This window comes from Cuculus canorus, chromosome Z (assembly GCF_017976375.1).
Source record: "Cuculus canorus isolate bCucCan1 chromosome Z, bCucCan1.pri, whole genome shotgun sequence".
NCBI lineage: Eukaryota > Metazoa > Chordata > Aves > Cuculiformes > Cuculidae > Cuculus > Cuculus canorus.
The window spans coordinates 40,262,473-40,283,576 of NC_071441.1; the positions used below are offsets into that span (position 1 = coordinate 40,262,473).

General features: G+C 38.7%; 1 protein-coding gene across 12 annotated transcripts in view; it reads left to right on the plus strand.

The window, feature by feature from the left end:
• The window catches only part of FRMD3 (FERM domain containing 3), a 140,946-nt gene that overhangs the window by 83,828 nt on the left and 36,014 nt on the right, over nucleotides 1-21,104 (plus strand). For 11 of the 12 annotated variants that reach the window (XM_054055504.1, XM_054055497.1, XM_054055498.1 and 8 more), the window contains 4 exons: nucleotides 3,044-3,122; nucleotides 14,389-14,439; nucleotides 14,946-15,043; nucleotides 16,238-16,361. In XM_054055504.1, the coding sequence (XP_053911479.1) occupies nucleotides 3,044-3,122; nucleotides 14,389-14,439; nucleotides 14,946-15,043; nucleotides 16,238-16,361 (352 nt within the window). The remainder of the gene's footprint in view (nucleotides 1-3,043; nucleotides 3,123-14,388; nucleotides 14,440-14,945; nucleotides 15,044-16,237; nucleotides 16,362-21,104) is intronic. The other variant, XM_054055495.1, reaches the window with a different exon arrangement.

Sequence of the window (21,104 nt, forward strand, 5' to 3'; positions counted from 1 at the left end):
CTTTGTTGCTCTTCTCTGGACACGCTCCAGAGCCTCAACATCCTTCTTGTGGTGAGGGGTCCAGAACTGAACACAGTATTCGAGATGTGGTCTCACCAGTGCTGAGTACAGAGGGAGAATAACCTCCCTGGACCTGCTGGTCACACCGTTTCTGATACAAGCCAAGATGCCATTGGCCTTCTTGGCCACCTGGGCACACTGCTGGCTCATGTTCAGTCGGCTGTCAACCATTGCCCCCAGGTCCTTTTCCTCTGTACAGCTCTTCAGCCACTCTTCCCCCAGTCTGAATGTGTATGTCCTCCTTTCCTGAGGTTACCACATACTACCAGAGTGTGGCTCTTCTACTTTGACTTCTGTATATGTTTTTCTTTCTTTTTACCACTGCCAAAGTTTCAATTATTTCATTGACATCCAAAACATTTTTAGCATCTTGCAGTAGGCTTGTATCAGCTAGGGCCCTGCCAAGCCATGCAATAGATTTTTTCACTTCTGCATCCCTATTTCAAGCACAAACTATTTTAAAATCTGCCAGGTCATTTAAAAGCCCTTTTTTATGCTGAGGAAGAGCTCTTACTCATTTAATACAGACTGGCTTTCCCATCACTTTTCGTAAGTGAAAATAAATTCTGAAAGTGCAAGTTTTTCTCCCTTGCATAGTTTTAAGAAAGCAATAGAGAAGAGACAAAACCATTTAAGACAACTTGTGTTACCTTTTCCTTTGTGGTGGCAGCATCCTTAGTGTGTTTCTGGATGATTGTTTTCCTTTCTGGGACATTGAATTCATTTTATCTTCTGGTTTGCCATTACAGGGCAGGGAGGATGTAACGATGTCCTGTCTTGTGTTTCACAGCTTATTTCGGTCACTGCAAGACAGTGCTTCAGTGGCATTGAAGATACTGATGTCTACAGAAAGCAGTTTGAGTGTTTCTCTTGCCTTCGTATGGCTTGTCCAGATTTGATGTGCTTGAATGTGCAAACCGTTCCTAGAGAACACTTAAGGCTTGTTTTTCTTTCTCCGTTTCCTCTTCTTTGTTATTATTTGTTATTATTTCCTTGCCCTCCCCCCCATATTTTTCACCTCTCTATCTGCGTCTCTTCTGACATTGCCCCTTGTGTTTTAAATGAGTGTTTATTTAAACAAATGAAAAAAATGTGAATTTAGCAGTTTTTGTTGAGGCTGACCATTCTTGAAAGTCCAATAGGAGGACTTGAGAGGGGAAAATGTTCTTTCATTTTCAGAAGCAGTTGAAACCTCCAAAAGATATCAACTATAACAAGAGATGTAATGCATTTTTATTATGTGTTGCTTTCACACATCATGTGGAACTATGTGATATCTAGGGATGTGTTTTTGGATAACTGCCCCATATAGATAAATATGGCAAAGTAGCTTCAAGAATATCATGATTGTTGAACTTATTTCCACATGCAGCTCATAAAAGCCAGTGAGCTAGTAAACCTGAGGAGGGAGTCCAGCAAAACGTTCAAGTAGCTTGGTGATTACTGTTATAGGTTACAATAGCTAAAATGTAATTATCTCTTTCATCTATTCTCTTCCTCCATTTTATTCGTATTCTGCCTTTCCTTCTTTTCCTCCTGTAAAAGCACTATCTTTTCAAGATTTAGGAAGGCTAGGTTAACTATGTACATTGAGTATTAAAGCTACCTAGAATGTTATAGGTCTGCACTTGACAACGAATTAAAATTACATGGATGCTTTCCTTTAATCAAGACAAAACACGCACACACCAACCCCACCTTGTTAAAAGTAAGGCTTTATAAATGATGAGTAGTAGTGTAAATGTATGCAGAAAGTTGATTTCCTAGTTAAATATTTTAATAAAAGGATTATAATTCTGCATTTATGTCTGTAGGACACTCCCAAATGAGTACAGTGATTACATGTTCACATTTTGTTTGAGGCCTCAGCTTTTCTTCTGTTTCTGTCTGTCTGAAAATGTCTGTGCTGGTAAACATTTTGATAAAGAGGACCCTTGCGTGGCCTGCTGTGCTGAGGCCCTTTATGCTTGGACAGCAGGTCTGCGTTGGTGCTTGCTCCATCCCTGTGCTCTCTCTCTCGATGCATTACCAGCACGCTTACCAACTACCATGGTCTGTGTTACACAAGTGGCTTTTTTCTCCACATCATTTACCTTTTGAAAATGCAGTATTTTCTTTCTGGAATTTAAAACATGATCATTACCTGGCTACAGAAAGCTGTGAGGGCTCCTAATTAGAATAATAGTCCTTGATTTGCTTTCTGTCCCTCCCGTAATCACTGGAAGATCACTTGCCTAAGATTAGATAATATCTTGAATGCTATCAAAGATACGACAGTGGGATATAAAAATGTGATTTTCTTTTCCTTCCTTCCTTCCTTCCTTCCTTCCTTCCTTCCTTCCTTCCTTCCTTCCTTCCTTCCTTCCTTCCTTCCTTCCTTCCTTCCTTCCTTCCTTCCTTCCTTCCTTCCTTCCTTCCTTCCTTCCTTCCTTCCTTCCTTCCTTCCTTCCTTCCTTCCTTCCTTCCTTCCTTCCTTCCTTCCTTCCTTCCTTCCTTCCTTCCTTCCTTCCTTCCTTCCTTCCTTCCTTCCTCCCCTTTTGAAAGTATTGTATTGTAGTTAGCCTCATTAATGTAATTTAATTGTTTCTTTTATTTTGTAGTCTCTACATTATCATTGTCAGGAATAATAAGTATATGTAATAACTTTGTGTCTCATTGTGACAAGATGCAATTGCTTCCTGTTTATCAAGCAATAAGTCTTGTGAGGTGCAAAATGATTCATAAATTGATTTGCATAGGTTAGTTGTACTTTGCTTGTTCTTTGGACTTCTTTGTCATATGTTATATTTTTTGTGTGTGTGTGTATATATATATATATAAAAATATATAACGTTTATTGGTTTTGTTTGAAGCCGTGCCTGATGCTTCAGAGCTGACCATCACACAGGCTACTTTGTGAGACTCTAGGAGTCCCCTCCTTCAGACTGACTGAGACAATGTTTGTTTGCTACTGTCCTCATGCTTTTTCTTCATGATGTTTCAGCTCATCCACCATATACCATGTGCTTTAGAGTGAAATTCTACCCACATGAACCCTTGAAGATTAAAGAAGAGCTCACCAGGTATTTTGTTTGTTTGTTTGTATGTGCATTTAATGTACATTGTTAACAAGCTCAAAATAAGACAGTTTGTTGCATAGGGTGGGGTTCTTACTATTTATGCTAAAATACTGGAGTGAACACACATTTTACACTACTGATAGTTTTTTTATTTATTGTGCTATCGATGAATTTTTAAAAGCACTTTAAGGGGACTTTTCTATAACATAGTGGTGCTTTTGAAGAACATTCAGAAAGGCAGGCAATGGTCAAATGACTGAGCAGGAATTATCCTGACTCTTCCCTTGGCAAAGATTGTGGTCTTGAGTAAGTTTCTTTTGTGTCCTGTTATTTCCTCTTTTTTTGCGTGAAACAAGCTGTGAAGTTCAGTTCAGTATGGCCTTAACTCTTTCAACAGGAACTTTAATAGCCTCACTGAATTTTCTCATGTGTGTCTTTAGTACTACAGGCAAGATAGTATTTTTAAAGTACTGATAGACCCTTAGCAAACTGATGCAGGGGTCCAATATATTTATATTTTTAAAGTACAGCTGCTTGAGGTTAAGAAGTCTTGTTGCTAACAATGGAATTTTACAGCATTTGCTGTGAAAACACACCTGTGCAACGGATCAGTCATACTTAATGAATGGGAATTTTGTCCTTACTTGCCTTTGTGACTATTCTGTTGCTCTGGGTATTTTTTAAGAAATGGACTTGGGAAAAAATGTATAAGAGTAACAGCTCTTTTGACCTGTGTACCAGCTGTACAGGACTATATGTATGTTTTACCGTGTTGCTAGTCAGCAGGTCACACTGCCATCCAATAGCTGGATGTTGCAGAAGCACAGAGCACCTGAGCACTTGGTCCCTTGAGTTCTTCATTGATGTTTTTCCCTAGCCCTGTAAGTTCTTATGCTCACGAGTCACTTAATGAATGGGAGTGATCCCGTTATCTCTGGTCTTGCACTGAAAATTTCAGGAACAGCTTGTGTTCTGGTGAATGGTGAGTTTATAGTCTGTATAGAGCAGCTAGAACGTGCGGATCGTATTATAGCTGTTTTTCTTGGACGAAATACTGAAAATGCCCTGCTGAGTGAACAGGTTGTAAACCAGGAAGTCAAAGGAATTTCATTGTTTGTTAGTGTATAAACATTCCTTGGATGAACATTTTACTTTTTATGAGACAGAGTATAAACTCCATATAGACCTTCCTCATTCAAGAGCCTTAACTGAGGGTTTTTTTATTTTAACTACTTGGATACCCTCACAGGAATTTTATTGAAATGTATAGCACCTAGAACTAGGTGTCTCTTACACAATAACAAAGTATAGGGAATGCTTCTCATACAAGCAAAGGAAGCGTAGTCACGTAACGTGCTTCTGATAATTTGCTTCACTGTCTAAAACAGAGGATCAGATTCAAGGTGTTTCTCTAAATTGGCTTAGTTAGATTTTTTATTAAATTGCAGTGACTGGTAAAAATTCAAGAAGAAAAAGGTTCCTTAGTATTTGGCAGACTACAGTCATGGATTCTCGCTAGCTAGTTGGCTTTTTGGTAGATATTTTTTTTGTTAGTTTTCTCTGCTCACTGGAAAATCACATATTTTTGCAGTGTGTGCTTAAGATTATTTGAAAATAAATTAATAATATTGTCACCCTTTGACTTAAAAGCCGTCTTTAATACATACAGTCAGGTGAGTTAGAGTAACCGCACATTGCATTTCTGCTACTCTCTAGGCCTAGGCATGTCACAGAGCTGCTGTCTTACTTCTTCAACTGGGTAGAAATCTGACGAGTGTCTGTAGTCCCCATTTAGGTAATGAAGTTAAGATACGGTAAGACACGTCGTGTCGCATTGTTATACAACTCTTTGGTTCAGGATATTAATTAACCCTATCTAAATCCTCCATGTGGATTATTGTTGGTGCAGTCTTTGTAAAAGCTTTATAGGAATGAATCTTTAATAAAGTACCTTAGAGACATCAGAGAGACATACAGATCTTAAAAAGAGCTGTTTTCCCTTTTCCTGCTCTCCCACGGCATTATCTGTTATTAAAAAAAAAGAAAATCATCTTTTTATACATGAAGCCGTGTAGGTATGGGGTAAATAATTTGATTTCTGTGAAAGTAGTATAATGGATAGAAGTACTAGCCACAATTTAGATATCACTTGCAGGAATAAAATTATTTGTTATCTCAGATTACTGCTGCTCCATTTCTGTCCTGTGTTTCATAGCCTGAGCAGGACTGTAATCCTTGAGTTAGTCGGTAGTTTTACAGGTGGAACTATTTTTATGAAATTAAGATGGATAATGACCTAGCTGAAAGTATCCCTTTGTCTGTGATATTCCAGAAAAAAATAAACAAACTTAAGAGCCTGAAAATGTGTTCACACAATGTGTTCGGAGGCCAGGAGTGCCTTGGGCAAAGAATTGAGCTATGCGCTTGCCTGTCAGTGCATTTCGTTCCACTGCTAAGGATGCCTGTGGATATCGTTAGTCACATTATACCATTTCAGCCTCATGCTTTCATCTTCCCTCATTTTAATTAATGATTGCTTCCCTCTTGAACTAAAATCAGAGCTTGCCTCTGGATGTTAAGGTGCTTTGAGACACCATTGCACAATAAGGAATTCTGTGGACCTAGGACAAAATTTCTGCCTCTTTCTGCAGAAGGAGGTTCTGTGTGGTCCTTGGGCACTGTTTTTTTCTAGTCACCAGGTGTTAGGATCAAAATTCACAAGTTAACTTCCGTGGCCATGGGAGTTGTCACTTTGAGCTCACAGGTTTCTCTAGTAGAATCGTAGAGTCATAGACTAGTTTGGGTTGGGAGGGACCTTAAAGATGATCCAATTCCAACCCCCCTGCCATAGGCAGGGACACCTCCCACTAGGTCAGGCTGCCCAAGGCCCCATCCAACCTGGCCTTGAACACCTCCAGGGATGGGACAGCCACAGCTTCCCTGGGCAACCTGTGCCAGGGCCTCACCGCTCTTATCATCAAGAATTTCTTCCTAATGTCTAGTCTAAATCTTCCCCCCTTCAATTTAAAGCCATTCACCCTTGTCCTGTAACTACATGCCCTTCTAAAAAGTCCCTCCCAAGCTTTCTTATACACCTCTTTCAGGTACTGGAACGTCACTGTCAGGTGTCCCCAGAGCCTTCTCTTCTCCAGGCTGAACAAGTCAAACTTTCTCAGCCTGTCCTCATAGCAGAGGTGCTCCAGCCCTCTGATCATCCTTGTAGCCCTCCTCTGAGTCCGTTCCAACAATTCCATATCCTTCTTATGTTTCCAGAACTGGACACAATACTCACAAGAGAGGAATAGAGGGGCAGAATCCCCTCCCTCGACCTGTTTGCCACGCTTCTTTTGATGCAGCCCAGGTCGTGGTTGGCCTTCTGGGCTGTAAGGGCACATTACCAGCTCATGTCGAGCTTCTTGTCAATCAGCCCCCCCAATGCCTTCTGCACAGGGCTGCTCTCAATCACATTATCCCCCATCCTGTGTTGAAATTGGGGATTACCCCGACCCAGGTGAAGGGCTTTGCATTTGGCGTTTTTGAACCTCATGATGTTCACACAGACCCACTTCTCCAGCTTGTCCAGGTCCCTCTGGATAACATCTTGTCTTTCTGATGTGACAACTGCACCACTTAGCTTGGAATCACCTGCAAACTCGCTGAGGTCGATCTTCCTGTCTATATCACTGATGAAGATATTAAACAGTGCTGGTCCCCGTACGGACCCCTGAGGGACACCACTTGTCACAGATCTCTACCTAGACATTGAGCCGTTGACCACTACTCTCTGAATGTGATCATCCAACCACTTCCTTATCCACCAAACCACCCACCCATCAAATCCGTATCTCTCCAATTCAGAGAGAAAGGTGGGGGGAGGTGTTGAAGGCTTTACAGAAGCCCAGACAGATCACATCCATTGCTTTTCCCGTGGCAACTGATGTGGTTACCCCATCATAGAAAGCCATGAAGTTGGTCATACAGGACTTGCCCCTGGTGAAGCCAGGCTGGCTGTCTCAAATCACCTCCTTGTCCTCCATGTGCTTTAGCATGTCTTCTAGTAGGATCTGTTCCATGATCTTCCCAGGCACAGAGGTGAAGCTGACAGGTCCGTAGTTCTCAGGATCATCTTTTCTACCCTTTCTAAAAATGGGCACAATGTTCCCCTTCTTCCAGTCACCGGGGACTTCTCCTGACTGCCACAACTTTTTAAATATCATGGAGAGAAGCTTGGCCACAACATGAGCCAACTCCCTCAGGACTCTGAGATACATCTCATCAGGTCCCATGGACTTATTTGTGTTCAGGTTCCTCAGGTCCTCATGAACTATTTGTAATAATAACAGACTATATGAACCCTGGCAAAGATTTAACTTATTTTGCTGAAATGATTGGGCCACCAAATTTATTTCAGCAGAACTGGAGGCTCAGCAGATTGCAATATAAACAGTGAATATAGATCTCTTTTAAGAGTTTGTGTAGTGTTTTAAATGGAAAAAGATGCTCAGCCTTAGAAGAAAAGGTATGTTCCTCTGTGCTGTGAACATCTCAGAGGGTTTGACTTCTGCTTCATGTGTAGTAACTTGAGGATGTCAAACTCTTCTGAATAGTATATTTGTGGCCTTCTAGTTCTGATTGCCTAGCACTTACAGGTATTGTGAAGTCAGAATAAAGTACTTCAGTTTCAAAAACTCCAGCATTTAACTGACTTCACTGAGAATCCTTAATGAGAGTAATAACTACTAGTTTTTAATTGGGCAATAGCAACATGACAAACAGGTCTTCACATCTCGCTTGTTCCCTGCCATGCATACTTGTAAAACATAATTTTGCTTTCTTTTCTTTTTAAACAGGCATCTCTCTGCAACTTTTTTTCTGGCTGATGTTATTCAGGATTGGGGTAGAAGTCTTAAATATATACATTTTTTAGTGTTACTACTAATTTCTTTTTCTCCTAACATTTTTTTTTGTGTGCAATCCAGTTGGTTTTCCATTATAAGCTTGATGGTGAAAGGAGGTTTTCTTTAGCTATATGCATGGAACCATATGCAGAAAAAAGGATAGTTGAGAGTTCGCCATGATAGTCAGGATTATTCTGCATGCAAAGATATAAAATGACCACTAAGGAAGTTTTAACTACAAAGGTCATTCAATCTGCAGTACACACAGCATCCCACTACACTCTCTAGAAAGCACAGATATTATTCTCTGTGCCTCTTTTCACTGTTCTTTGATCACAGTTCAGAGCCCTGGCAGGGTCTACAGCTGGGAAAGCCTGAGAGGCTGCACATAAACAGAATAGGGACAGTCAACGCAATGTAAACAGATGGATTCAAAGACTGGTCACACTTGGGCAAAGATTTTTATTATACTATTTATTTTCCGTGTTCTTCTTTAGGTCATAAATAAATCAGTGTTTATTCTTTCTTATGTAATAAAGCAGCTCAAGGCGTCATGCCTTCTTTTCTGCAAATCCCTACATTATATTGTGTATGTATAATTAAAAAGAGAGAACATAGAGTCATTTGAGGTTCCAAAGGATTGATCTGAAATGCTGCAGATAATACTGTATCAGCTGTAATCCATGATTATTGTAGAAAAAAAACAGACCTAGAAGAGGTCATGGGTGAGTAGCTGGCAGAATTAACCAAAGATGGATTATTGCATCTAGCTTTCATCATGCCCTTTTTACATAATCCATATTTCCTAATCCAAGAAGCAGTTCTTCATCACTAAGGCTGTCATAAAATAGTATGATGGGTACTTTGTTACAATAAAAGCAGATAAGAAATCTTTAACTGGAAATCATAAAATGACAAAGAATTGGGGTATGTCAACACGGCATATTCAAGAGCCCTGAGTGAGCTGGCTTGGGCAAGGAAAACAACACAGCTGCATGCAATGCTTGACCAGTCCTGCCTCAAACAACTGTGCTTGATATTGCCTTGTGCTGGAACAACCAGGTGCTTTTCCCTCCAGAAGTGGGAGGATGGTTGAGGCTGGTAGTGGTCCAGGTAGTTGTTATTGCTTGAATATTACACCATTTATTTGCAAGTTGAAAAGACTTGCAATACGTTCATCCTTCCGAGGGTGCGCCAATATGCAGTGCCCCTAGTTCCTTATTTCTCTGCTAGCATTTGGCTTATGAGTGGTCAGGTGGATTGAAAGGGCAGCTGTTGTACAGACATCACTGTAGCATGCCTATTGTCATGTGTATCTGTTTTACAAATGCTGTGATGGGTTTAATCCATGCTAGTATGAACAAAACTTTCATGCTGATCCAGGAAAAAACAAGAAAACAAATAGATGGTCTCCTCCTCACCCAAATTTGTGAAAACATTTATTGAATTACTATATTAGGAATTTTAACAATTACTTTCCTGCCTATTCATTTTAGTGTTGTTTTCTGTATCTGTGGCTCATGAATTCTTATTCTGGATTCAGTAATACTGTTTTTCTTCACTACATCCTGATGCAGTTGGTTTACTCCTTGCTGTGCAAGGTACTTTTTTTTTGTTAAAAAAGCAATTTTACAGTTCCACTGCTCTGCTTATGCAGTATTCCATGAATAGCTGTTCTGTGTTTGCCTTTCCCACTACCCTCAAGATTCGGAAGACTCAGTCATGACACCCCCCTTAGTCATTGTCTCTCCTTGTAAAGGAGACTCGCACTCATCTTAGATCTTCTCTGGGTGGACTTTAACTATGTCCTATTTAGGATGTCGAGCCTACAACTAGGTAAAATATTAAAGATGCGATTACACCAAGGCTTTAGATAGTGGCAAAATGCCCCTCTGTCTTGTTCACAGTATCTTTCCTGGTGATGCCCAACTTTTTATTGGCTTTTTTGGCTGCTAATGTACACTTAGTTGATGATTTCAGACACCTGTCTGTGACGACTCCAAGATCTATCTGACAGATCTGTGTTTTATTGGTAGCTAATAGAGTCGTGTCTTTTCTTTAGTTTATAAGATATCAAAATTCTTCTCAAATATTAGTACATAGAAAAGCAAAGTATTTTTAGAGATTTTTTTTTTTCTGTTAGCCTTATCTAGGTGGCACTGTAGAGCACAGAAAAATATGTTCTCTTAGTTGGGGTATTACATATTTGTATGTAGTACTTAGGATTTAGGTTATATTCGTAGACTTTGACAGGAAACTAGTGCTCCTGCAGTGTGCTTGATGATATCCACTGTAGAAGACACAATGCGAAGTTAGTGTCCAGAATAAGGTACACAAAGAACTCATAAATTCTGTTTGGAGAGATGGGCGCCCAATCCAGAAGTATTGTAAACATGTGCATTTGCCCCCTTCTACTCTGCATCTGGGTATGTGCAGTAGCATGGGACAGAGCAGTGCAGTTCAAAGTTAGACACCACACTGAAATAACAGTTTCTGGAACACTGCTGGATCTCTCAAGGTGACCATGCCTATCAGCTGGAAGGGCTGTGACAACACTGGGAGAAGGTGCTTGTTAATGGAATAAAATGAGTGAAGTGACTTAACTACGTGGACAAACCACAAAGCGTGGCTGTGGCAAAGCTTCTTTCCTTACTGAACATCTTAAAATAGATAAATAAATTGACGGTTAAGCAGTTAGCAACATGGTCTCTGAAGGGTCATGAAGAAAAAAGTCTTGAAAATAAGAATGGATATTGCTGAATTTTCATCTCCGGTTGTGGGAAGGGCTTGGCTGACCTGGGCTTGAGTCATCTATGTTGCAAAGAGGTAATAGATAGGAATGAGGTTATTCCAATGATAGACATTTAGTAGTGTAAGCACTGAAGCATACATTTACTAGCTTGCTGAGTACTTAAGGCTGTAGAACAGACTATAAAGTTGTGCCAGGGCTCAGAAAAAAATAGCTGTGGTGGAAAGACACAAGAAGCAGCAAATTCAGATCTGATTTTGCAAGTTAGTTCTATAAAGGTAGGCAATTTTAAGAACATGCATAAACCTTACTGGATTCAGGACTCTTTGCTGACCTGGGACATAAATTACTTTGTCAGGATTATAGGAAGTGTCTGAGGTTGAGCTAACCTTCAGGAAAGGTTGCAACATCGTCGTTGAGTCCAAAGTGAAAGTATCACCGTCATTTAAAAAGAACATTTTCATGCCTTGTTCTAGGCTGCTCTTTTTGCCTTGAACAGTACCCCATACAATTTGCAGTGTAGGTGATCTCTGAAAAACACATTCAAAATCTCCAATTCTGCTCTCCATGGGTATTCCCCTGCCCTTCTTTTAAGTGTGCTTTCCTTATGTCCCAGCCAACAATTTCACCAGTATCTATTGTGAACTGTGCTCTCTGCTCTTCCTCCTTCTTGACTGCTACATTTGATTTTGGAGGTGTTTCTTTTTTTCCTAGAAGTGAAATAATTCCTTAGAAGTGGAATCTTGAACCATTTTATTAAGGATTTCAATTTTCAAATGCATGCAGCAACTCAGTAACACCTTAGTGACAGAAAAAATGAACTTCAGTATTTCTATGTAAATATTATTAGGGTAACAGAAAGGAAGGTACATGAGCAATTGAAGAGACACTCCTTCACCCTTCAAACAGCCAACGAAACATTGCAACAACAACCCTGCTTTCACATAAGGGAGGGAAACAGCATCTTCATCAGACTAGCAAGTGCTGGGGATTGTGTGTTTTAAAGCAAAGACAGATGAATGACAATTATGGCCCACATTTGTGACAGAAGCTATCTTACATGATGGCTGGTGTTCAGCTCTGCCTTCGTAGGATGATCACTGGAAAGAAATTGACTCTGAGGTACAAATATTCTTTTCCCTAAAATTGTATCTTGTGTGTTCTTTCGGTTATATATCCTCTGCTTACTCTTATTTATTATTTGTTCACATACCTTTCAGCAAAAATTGAATATGTATTTGTGTTTACCAGTTGTTACAGAAAGGAAATATTCCCTCCTATGTTAGGATGACAAGACAATGAAAAATGTTATACTGAAGTTGTAGAAAAATTATAATGGAAGTTTTCTGCAATTTTATTTAATTTTTTTTTATTTTTTTAAAATTCTGAGCAGCTGACAGAGCCAGTGATTTTGCTTAGGGAATAGGTAATAATAAGGTAATAAGGTAATAATTTTTATTTCCTTCATGTAATTGACAAAAATGCATAAATTGACATCTTAGATTGAAAGAGTATATTTTTATTTTTATTGTAATGAATCTAACTTTAGAGGGTATTTTTTTGACAAACTTTGGTAGTTTCCTATTGCAAACAGGATTAAGCAAGAAACTCATATAATATCTGGTTTTTATTCCTGTTTAATTTTTTTTTCTGAGGAGATAAACCCACGTATTTCTTGTCTAAGGTTAACTCAAATAATGGAGACTATTATGGATGCCAAAGTTTAATAATGTAATTGAGGCTCTTTGATGCTGGTCTGTAACAAACTATTTGCTTAGAAATGCCACAAGTATGCACACTCCCAGCCAAACTCCCACATTTGTCTATAAAGAATTTTAGTTGACTGTGTGAAAATGAGGTTTTGCCCTCATTCTGAGGGGTTTCTGTTGATGCTGCTGCTGTCTTTGATTGTAAGTTCTGAGGTGCTTAGTGACTCACCAAAACTGTTGTATTTATGGCTGTCCTATATTAAAATAACTGGCTTTGAGTTCTACTGAAGTAACACGTGTTTTCAGGTTTATTCTCATAAAACAACTGTATATTGTGGGGAGGGAGAACTCCCTGCCATCTCACTTCAGGAATCTAGTGTAATTTATTGCATTTGTGAGAGAGGAAGATAGTGGTTGCCTGACTCTTGAAGAGGTGCTCTGAGTAAATTCTTGAAGACTTTCCATTCTTGCTAGGCTCTGAAGATCATTATCTTGTAATTGATGGTCAAGATGACATCATTGCTGCTGTTACGTGGTAAAGAATTTCCTGCAGAACTAATTTTTCTTCTTGTAAATACCAAAATATTCTTAGAAAAGTGACTGTTCATGATGTTTGCTTACATCTGTGCTGCTGGGGAGTTGGACCTAGCACGGTCCTGAAAGTTCAGATTCTTAGTTCTCGTTTGCAGACAGCCTTATGTCTGCAAATGTAGGTTAAGAGCAGTGGGTTAATATGCTTTTCCAGAAGCCTATTTACTTTTGTATCTCATTATAGTAATTTTCAAACTCAGGAACCACCTAGGTGTAATGTCAATGGAGATGGGCTGACCTTCTATGTTGGCTAACAAGCCATGGTGAGAAATCTGGAGGTGCTCTGTCTCACATGGCTTTTTTGATGTTTCTTATAAGGTGAACTCAATTTGGCCCCAAGCTAATGATCATTTGGCAGAAGAGCAACCTGGTTTTTCACCCTGGTGAGACTTAGGAAAAGTTTAGGATAAGGACGACTCCTTTGCCCAAGTTACCTGTGGTATTTGTGTCAATATAATGAGCCTTTTGCAGTAGGCTACCATTACAGATTTAAAATGTTTAGTGCATCTCACTGAGGCCTTTGTTCCACCTTGATGCCGTTCTCCTGTTGGAACCAACTTTACTGTAGCAGTACCGAATGATGGAAGTGCCTTAGTGAGATGCTGCTGGGCACTGATTACCGGAAAAAAAAGCAGTTGCAAAATAAAAAAAGGGCTTGAAGTGCCAGTTGCGTGTAGAAACTTGTGATACTGTAATGCAGTGAGGGGATGTGTTCGCAATGAGAACAAATTGCTTTTCTCAGTGATAACTGTTTCTTGTTTGTGTAGCATTTAGTAACAATCAGAGGAAAGGAGGAAAATGTCTTTTGCTCTTCAGATAGTTTCCCATCTTGTTTGAATCTAGTGCTCACTGAAAGCTTCAGATAAGCTACTTGATGCAACAGCTCATTGTACTCACAGAAGTAAGTCTGACATCAGTGTTATTCATAAAGCACATTTTTATTCGGTGTGCTGTAGCTCAAGGTTGGAAAGGATTGGCAGCAGGGAATGTCCTGAAGGTCTGTAGAGGCACTGATTCTGAGAACACCCCCTAGACGGTTGACTTTATCTGGCTAAAGCAATGCTTAAATGGTCTATTTTCCCAGAGGGGTGAAGCTGCTGAATCAAATGGATGTAACCAGACAGGTGGCTGGGAAAGGAGCAGCAAGTGAGTCCCTGGGATTTGAGTTGGTTCATCTCTGGGAGGCTGCTCCCAGGGAGAGAAAGCAAAAGAGAAAGCCATGGCCTCATGGTTGCATCCCTCCTCTTGCTATTAGAAATAATGCTGCTCCATGATAGGAGGCAATGGCAGTTAGAAGGAGCCTTTTGTTTTCTTTTCTCCAGTTCATACAGAGGAAGAGCAGCTCTGAGAGGAATGGGAGGGGTTCACCTAAGGTAGGTCTCCTATACCTGCTGCTCCCCTGGGCCTCAGAAGTGCCTTCTGATTCAACACCTCATCTAGGATATTTTGCAGATTACAAAAAAAAATAATAAAGAAATCCTCTCCATTGTGGTCAATGTGCTATTTTGTTTACAGGGGTAGAGAGATTTCCTTGTGTAAACTTGTATTTAATGAGAAGAGATGTGGTCAAGCAAACTTGCATTGCTGAAATTTGGCTAATATCACTAATAGGCGTGGTAACAGCTGTACATTTTAAATAAAATATTCTCCATGCTATCTATTAATGTATTTTTGTCACTTCTGCTGTCATTATTTCATTATTATTGAGAAAAAATCTCTTGACTTAGATCTAGTTTTTCCCTGTAGTTGTGCTTTGCCTCTTTTTCTTGTCATTAAAGTAGCAATGTAGAGATTCAGAAGAATCGCACAACTGGTTTCACAGTGTTCAGTCTCTTATAAAAAAGGCACTTAATTTCCTAATTATTTACTTATATTTCAGATACCTTCTGTATCTACAAATAAAAAGGGACATTTTCCATGGCCGTTTGCTGTGTTCTTTTTCTGATGCTGCCTATTTGGGTGCCTGTATTGTCCAAGGTAAGTAAGTACAAGCAGCTTTTTTAAAATACTTAGCTCATAAGTGTGTTCAATGTAAAGACAGAGTCAAAACTGTTGTGGGAATATAGCTAGCAATAACTTTTTTTTTTTTCCAGTAGTACTCTTTCCCTGCATTAACATGTACATAAAGTGTTTTCAGTAATTCGGCCATTTAGCCAACTAAAACCAAATTGGCACTTGAAAAAAAAAAAAAAACCAGCTTCTTTTAGCATTTAAGTGAAAAAGGATGGTATTAATATTAGATTCCAGTTATAAACAAAACAAAATTCTGTTCTGACTCTTGAATAGCCTGTTCCATTTTAACTAAGCAGAAGAAGTGTCCTTTCTTATGGTAAATACCTGTGTGGTGATGAAATGTCTGAAAAAAACAAAATATGTAATTCAAAGAGAAAGGTAAGGTTTTTCTTTCTCTCTCTCTTTTTTTTTTTTCCCAATTCTCCTCCTCTCTCCTCCCCATCATTTCCTCAGGGCCAGATTCAGATTCAGATATATGTCTTCGATTGCAGACAGAGAGATACTTAGCTAGATGTCTGATTAGAGACTTGGTTTGTGTGTGGAAGTTGCTTTCATTTTGCCTTAACATGAATGAAGCTCTTAATGCATTTTAAGGTAGCGTATCCAAACCAAGGCTGAATGTAAACTTTATTAAAGGAGATTTCTTTAGAAAATGAAAGCACTATTTGAGTACCATCTTTTAGAAGAGGAATCAAATACTGTAGGCCACCTTAAATAATGTTAATAGCCTGCATTTCTCTGCTGGAACAGAGAGCAAGTCCCTGTCAGTGAAAATAAATCAGTGTTAAAAAAGAGATCTGGAGTACATTGTTTTAGTTTTACCTGGTACTAGAATGACAGGACTCAAAGGGGGAGTATTCCCTATGCCTCTGTTTTACAAAGTGTGTTCCTGACACAGAAAACAGTTAAGGAATGCAATTACTGCTGCAGTTAATAAATCATGAACTTCAATTGAATCTCATTGATTGAAGTGGCAGTTGTAAGGATTTTGTTATCTCAGTTAGCCATCAGTTCTTCAAAGTAGCATTCCTTGAGAGATGCTGGATTCTTACTCACCATGGAACTGTCCTGAATTACACTGTATTTACTGGCTTTTTTTCCTTTTAAACTAATGTTTCAATTGAATTTTCTTTTGTTTTGTATTTTGGATCTGTTTAGCTGAGCTTGGTGATTATGATCCTGATGAACACCCAGAGAATTACATCAACGACTTTAAAATTTTTCCCAAGCAGTCACAAAAGCTTGAGAAGAAAATAGCTGAAATGCATAAAAATGACTTCAGGTAATTTAGAATGCAGTTTGGTGTAAAGACAGCTAAGAAATACTTTAATCTGTTTCTGAGTACTGTATGTTGACTTAAGAGGTTTGTCCTTGGATTATAATAGATGCTCTGCTGTCTATTATGCTGTATTTGAAAATGCGGTTTCATCTTAGTAGGTTTTCTTTTCCTGTTATTATTCATTAATCATAGCTGATTCCTGCATATGTGCTGGTAATTTAGACTGCATTTGCTCAAAATGTAGGTCTGGTTAGTGTGAGCAGTTCATACCATGAGTCTGATTGATTAGTGGAATAGCATTTTTCACACTTATCACACTTATGTCTTTTGCTGTGAAATTTCTATATGTAGTGAAATTATAATTCTTGATATATACTGACCTGACTGGAACTGTAATTAAGTTATTTTATCTGTAGGTCATTAACATAGTGATGAATTGCAGAGAAATGTATTTAAGTAACTTCTTTAGAAGACTAAGGAGATGGGATTCAGAACTCTGCACACTCTTTCTCTTTCCTAAACTTTTAATAGTGTGACAGAGGAGAATGGAGAAAGATTAATCAGTCTTCAGGAACACATTTCATTTTGAAACCTGATGTATGGTGTTGCAGGAGAGTAGTGTGTGTTGTGCAACTATACCCTCTACAGGATTGTCAGTGAAGGACATGTGAAGTAGTTGTGATGGTAGCTTGCTTGATACCCTGATCCTTTTGCTTGATTGAAGGTAGTCCTCAGAAAACTTGAAAAGAAACAGATGTGAAGGAAATAAAATGAAAGAATACTATTAAGTATATAAAGAAGAAAGACATTTTTATTCAAAGTTTACAAGGTTCTTTAAACTCGCTTAAATCTGCTGTGTTTTATTTTCATATTAGGATAAATACTTTGCTTAAGTATATGAATGCTGTTTATACAAAAAATAGATTGTGACACACCAAATTCCTGGGGGGGGAAGGGAATGAAAAATTCTTTTTCAGAGGAGCTAGAGCTTAAAACATGTTTTTTTCAGGATCCTATCAAATATGTTGTTCAACCACAGTACAACATTTATGACAGTAAGCTCGCCAGGATTAATGTCTTCTCTGTTTTCCTTCCTGAAACCTATATACTTTGTTTATATTTCTTTCATTGAAATAATATTTTAAATGCTACAGCTATATCTAATGTTTTTAGAGCAGTCCAGGCTGCACAGAAACCCATACAAATAGTCTTAAAAAAAACCCGACCAATGAAACAAAACTTCTCTCACTTTCAGCATTGTTCCATACAATGGCTGCAGATTTTAAATACTCAAGATATTTTTTAATTAAATTAAGGTACAATGGAGTAGATTTTGATCAATTCAGCCTTTCAAGAACAGGCTGGTCCTTCATTTATAGTTAGGAGAAGGGGAAGAGAGGGTGGTTAGCCAAAGCTGGTGGGTTTTGTATTTGATAGCCCTGGCTGAGACGTATTTTCTTGTGTTATTTTTTTCCCTTATGCATAATTCTGCTCATCCATTGTGAATCTAATCTACTAGATCCTCTTTTACGAATAACCATTCACACTTTTTAGCTCATTTTTAAAACCCCTGCCTGCTCGCGTAACATTCCCAATTCTATAACAGTAAATATTACAAGCCTTCTCACAGATCCCTATGGGATTCTCCTAGTCGTGGATTCCTCCCATCGGTTGCTGCTCAGCATGTGAAGATGTCTCCTGAACTTCTTTAGTACACTTGATGACATGCACTGTTTGTTACTGCTGTTTGTAAATCAAATGGTATAAACCTGCCTTCTGTTGCCTGCAAATCTGCTAATTCCTGCAAAGAGTTTCCGGAGGCGTATAAAAGACATAACTATAATTTATAGCAAAACTCTCCTTCATATGTCCTACTTATATGTATGTATTCCTTAATTCTCTTTCTATGCTAGATTTTACAATTGTGTGTTATAAATGTTAGTCTCAGTGGCTGTACAGCTGTTTTCAGCTCTCAGGAACTGTTTTTGTTCTTTTCTGTTTTCTTTCACTTATGTTAGCATCTGGTGTGCCTTACCTATTTGCCTGGTTACAAAGAGAGTTTCAGAGCTGTCTGGATTGCTACTATCTGACAATTTTCCACTGTAGTGCAGTCTTCCCAAAACTGACCATCCTGCTACACTTTTACATCAGACATTCATTAGTCCTATCAGAGTTTTGCCCTTTTCCTGATCTTTAGTCACATGAATCTCTATTTTAGAAGTACCAATTAATAAAATATGTGTGTCATGTAATGATCTATATATAGAAAGTTCCAGTGCTAGATGATCAGATTTCTTTATCTAGCTGGAAAAAGATCATTAGAAAAAACACTGTGCTTCTGTCTAGTATAGATCAGCGCATCTGTTTCACTGCATTTGGCAGGTTGAATTTTCTGATAAGCATTAATACTTTGCTTCTCAATGAGTATTTTTAAGAATGCTACAAAAGGTTCCCCTGGTCTTTTTTTAACATGCTGCTTGAGTGATGCATTAGCTGAGCGCTAACGTGAGGAGAGCAGAAGATCCTAAGAGCCATTTTAATCCAACTGCCATTCTGCTTGCTTCAGCAGAATAACTTCTGAGTTTCAGCACTGCAAGTGAGTCTAGTTCTTTGTTTTCTTCACATGTGTAAACAACCAAGGATCATGGCCTCTCTCTCCTACAGCAGGATCCCATGTAACCAAAACCTTGTGGCCTGGAGGGAGCCAGTTCTTCATTAGATCCTGTCTTGGCATTCTCAAGTCCTGTTCACTGGGCACATTTTTTGCCTTTGCCCTGCAGCACGATGGAAGAATTTGCCTTTTGAAAGGCATATGAAGACAGTGACAGGAATGTCTGGGAAGCAGTGATAGGGCACTGTGACAGCAGTGTCATTTAGAAACCTTGTTCTTATTAATTAAAACAGATTTATAACATGGTGCCCCTATTTCTTATCCTTTGTGACTGTGAGAACATCACTGGATTTTTGCAAAAGGTGACCTTTTATTTGGCTTTCCACTGCATTTAATTGCAAAAATATAAATGTGACAAACAGAAATGCATGTCAGCTTTATTAAGCTGTGATTAATTGTCTTGTGGATTTTAATTAATTGTTCTTCCCTAATTGAAAAAGGGAAAAGTACAAGAATAATTTCATTGAATCTTACCAGTGGTGGGACAAACACCTGCCTTGATTTCCTCACAATACATATGCTCATTTTCCTGTCATTCCAAGTAAATCTTTTATGAAATATGTTATACTGCTGGGAGGCAAAGAGATAATGCTCTTATGTGTTAAAATCTTAGAATACGTGAGGATTCACTAGGAATTCATGATACTTGGACACTTGTTCTAAAAAGAATTCAAAATCAATTCAAATATTATGGTTTTGAGTACGGTTACAACAGAGGATAATTACTGAAGTAATAGCTATTTGCATTTCAGTTTCCTTGTCAGTCTTGGATTGGAAGATGTTTGGGCCATAAAAATCTAGATGTTCTGCGAGTATGTCCTGGTATACCTCCTTCAAGTGAAGTGAATGCTAAGATCCTTCCCCGGGTTGTTCATTTGCATGTCACCTATCCTTTTCAGTTAGGTCTGTGCAGATGTCTGTAAGGTTGCATTTTAAATCACATAAGTGAAATTATTCCTATGAAACTATATAAAATATTATGTCCTTCACCAGAACATGTTACTCTGATAAAATTCTGTCAAACAGAGCTTCCAGAGGCCAGACACCTGATAATACAGACTTTTCAAAGCAAAGCTCCATGTAATTCCCTGTCAGGGGAATTTATTCTTTATTGAAGGGACTCAGTGGTAGAAAATAGTGTTTTGGTTTGGTTTTTTATCCCACCTGAAAACTAATAATCCAATTTTACTTATTTCTGATACGAAATACTATGCCGTGTAATGTATCTGAAAGTGCTATGTAAACAGCCATTAATTTGTCTGAAAGCCCTATGCAAACATTCACCCTGCCAAGTAAATTATAGAGTTGCATGACCTGTTCAAATGTCTTTTTCCTGTGCTGGGCTTGAATAGGTAAATACATGTTATTTATTATTGCCTGGGATAGCAAATGTAGGCGTAGGCTCAAGAAGGCTGAGTGCTACTGAATTGGTTGTCATCCCTATTATGTGTATCAAATTCTCCAACTTTTGCGAAAGTTGTATGTGGGAGAATATCTATTGGGAGAAGGACACCTTTCCTCTGAAGGCACAAAATCACTGCTGTGTTCTGCTATTAACTATCTCAAAACCAATTCACATTTTTAAGATAGAAGTATTTTCTTGAAAACTAGAGTCGCAAATTAATGCTTGTCTTTGATTCAACATAAATGAGAAGTGTTTAAATATTATTTGAAAGGCATATAACATATTGTCCCTTGCTGCATTGTCTACATTGTAACTACTTGGTGGGAATTTCATAGAACCATAGAATGGCATGGGTGGGAAGGAACCTTAAAGGATGTCTAGTCCAATCTCTCTGTAGTGAACAGGGGCGTGTTCAACTAGATGAGGTTGCTCAGAGCCCTGTCCAGTCTGACCTTGAATTTTCCAGGGATGGGGAGCATCTACCACCTCCATGAGTAACCTGTTCCAGTGCTTCACTATCCTCAGCACAAAAAAATTCTTCCTAATATCTAGTCCAAATCTGCCCTCTTTTAATTTAAAACCATTACTCCTTACCCACCGCCATAAGCTCAGCTAAAAATTTTGCCCCCACCTTTGTTATAAATCCCCTTTATACCGAAAGGTTGGAGTA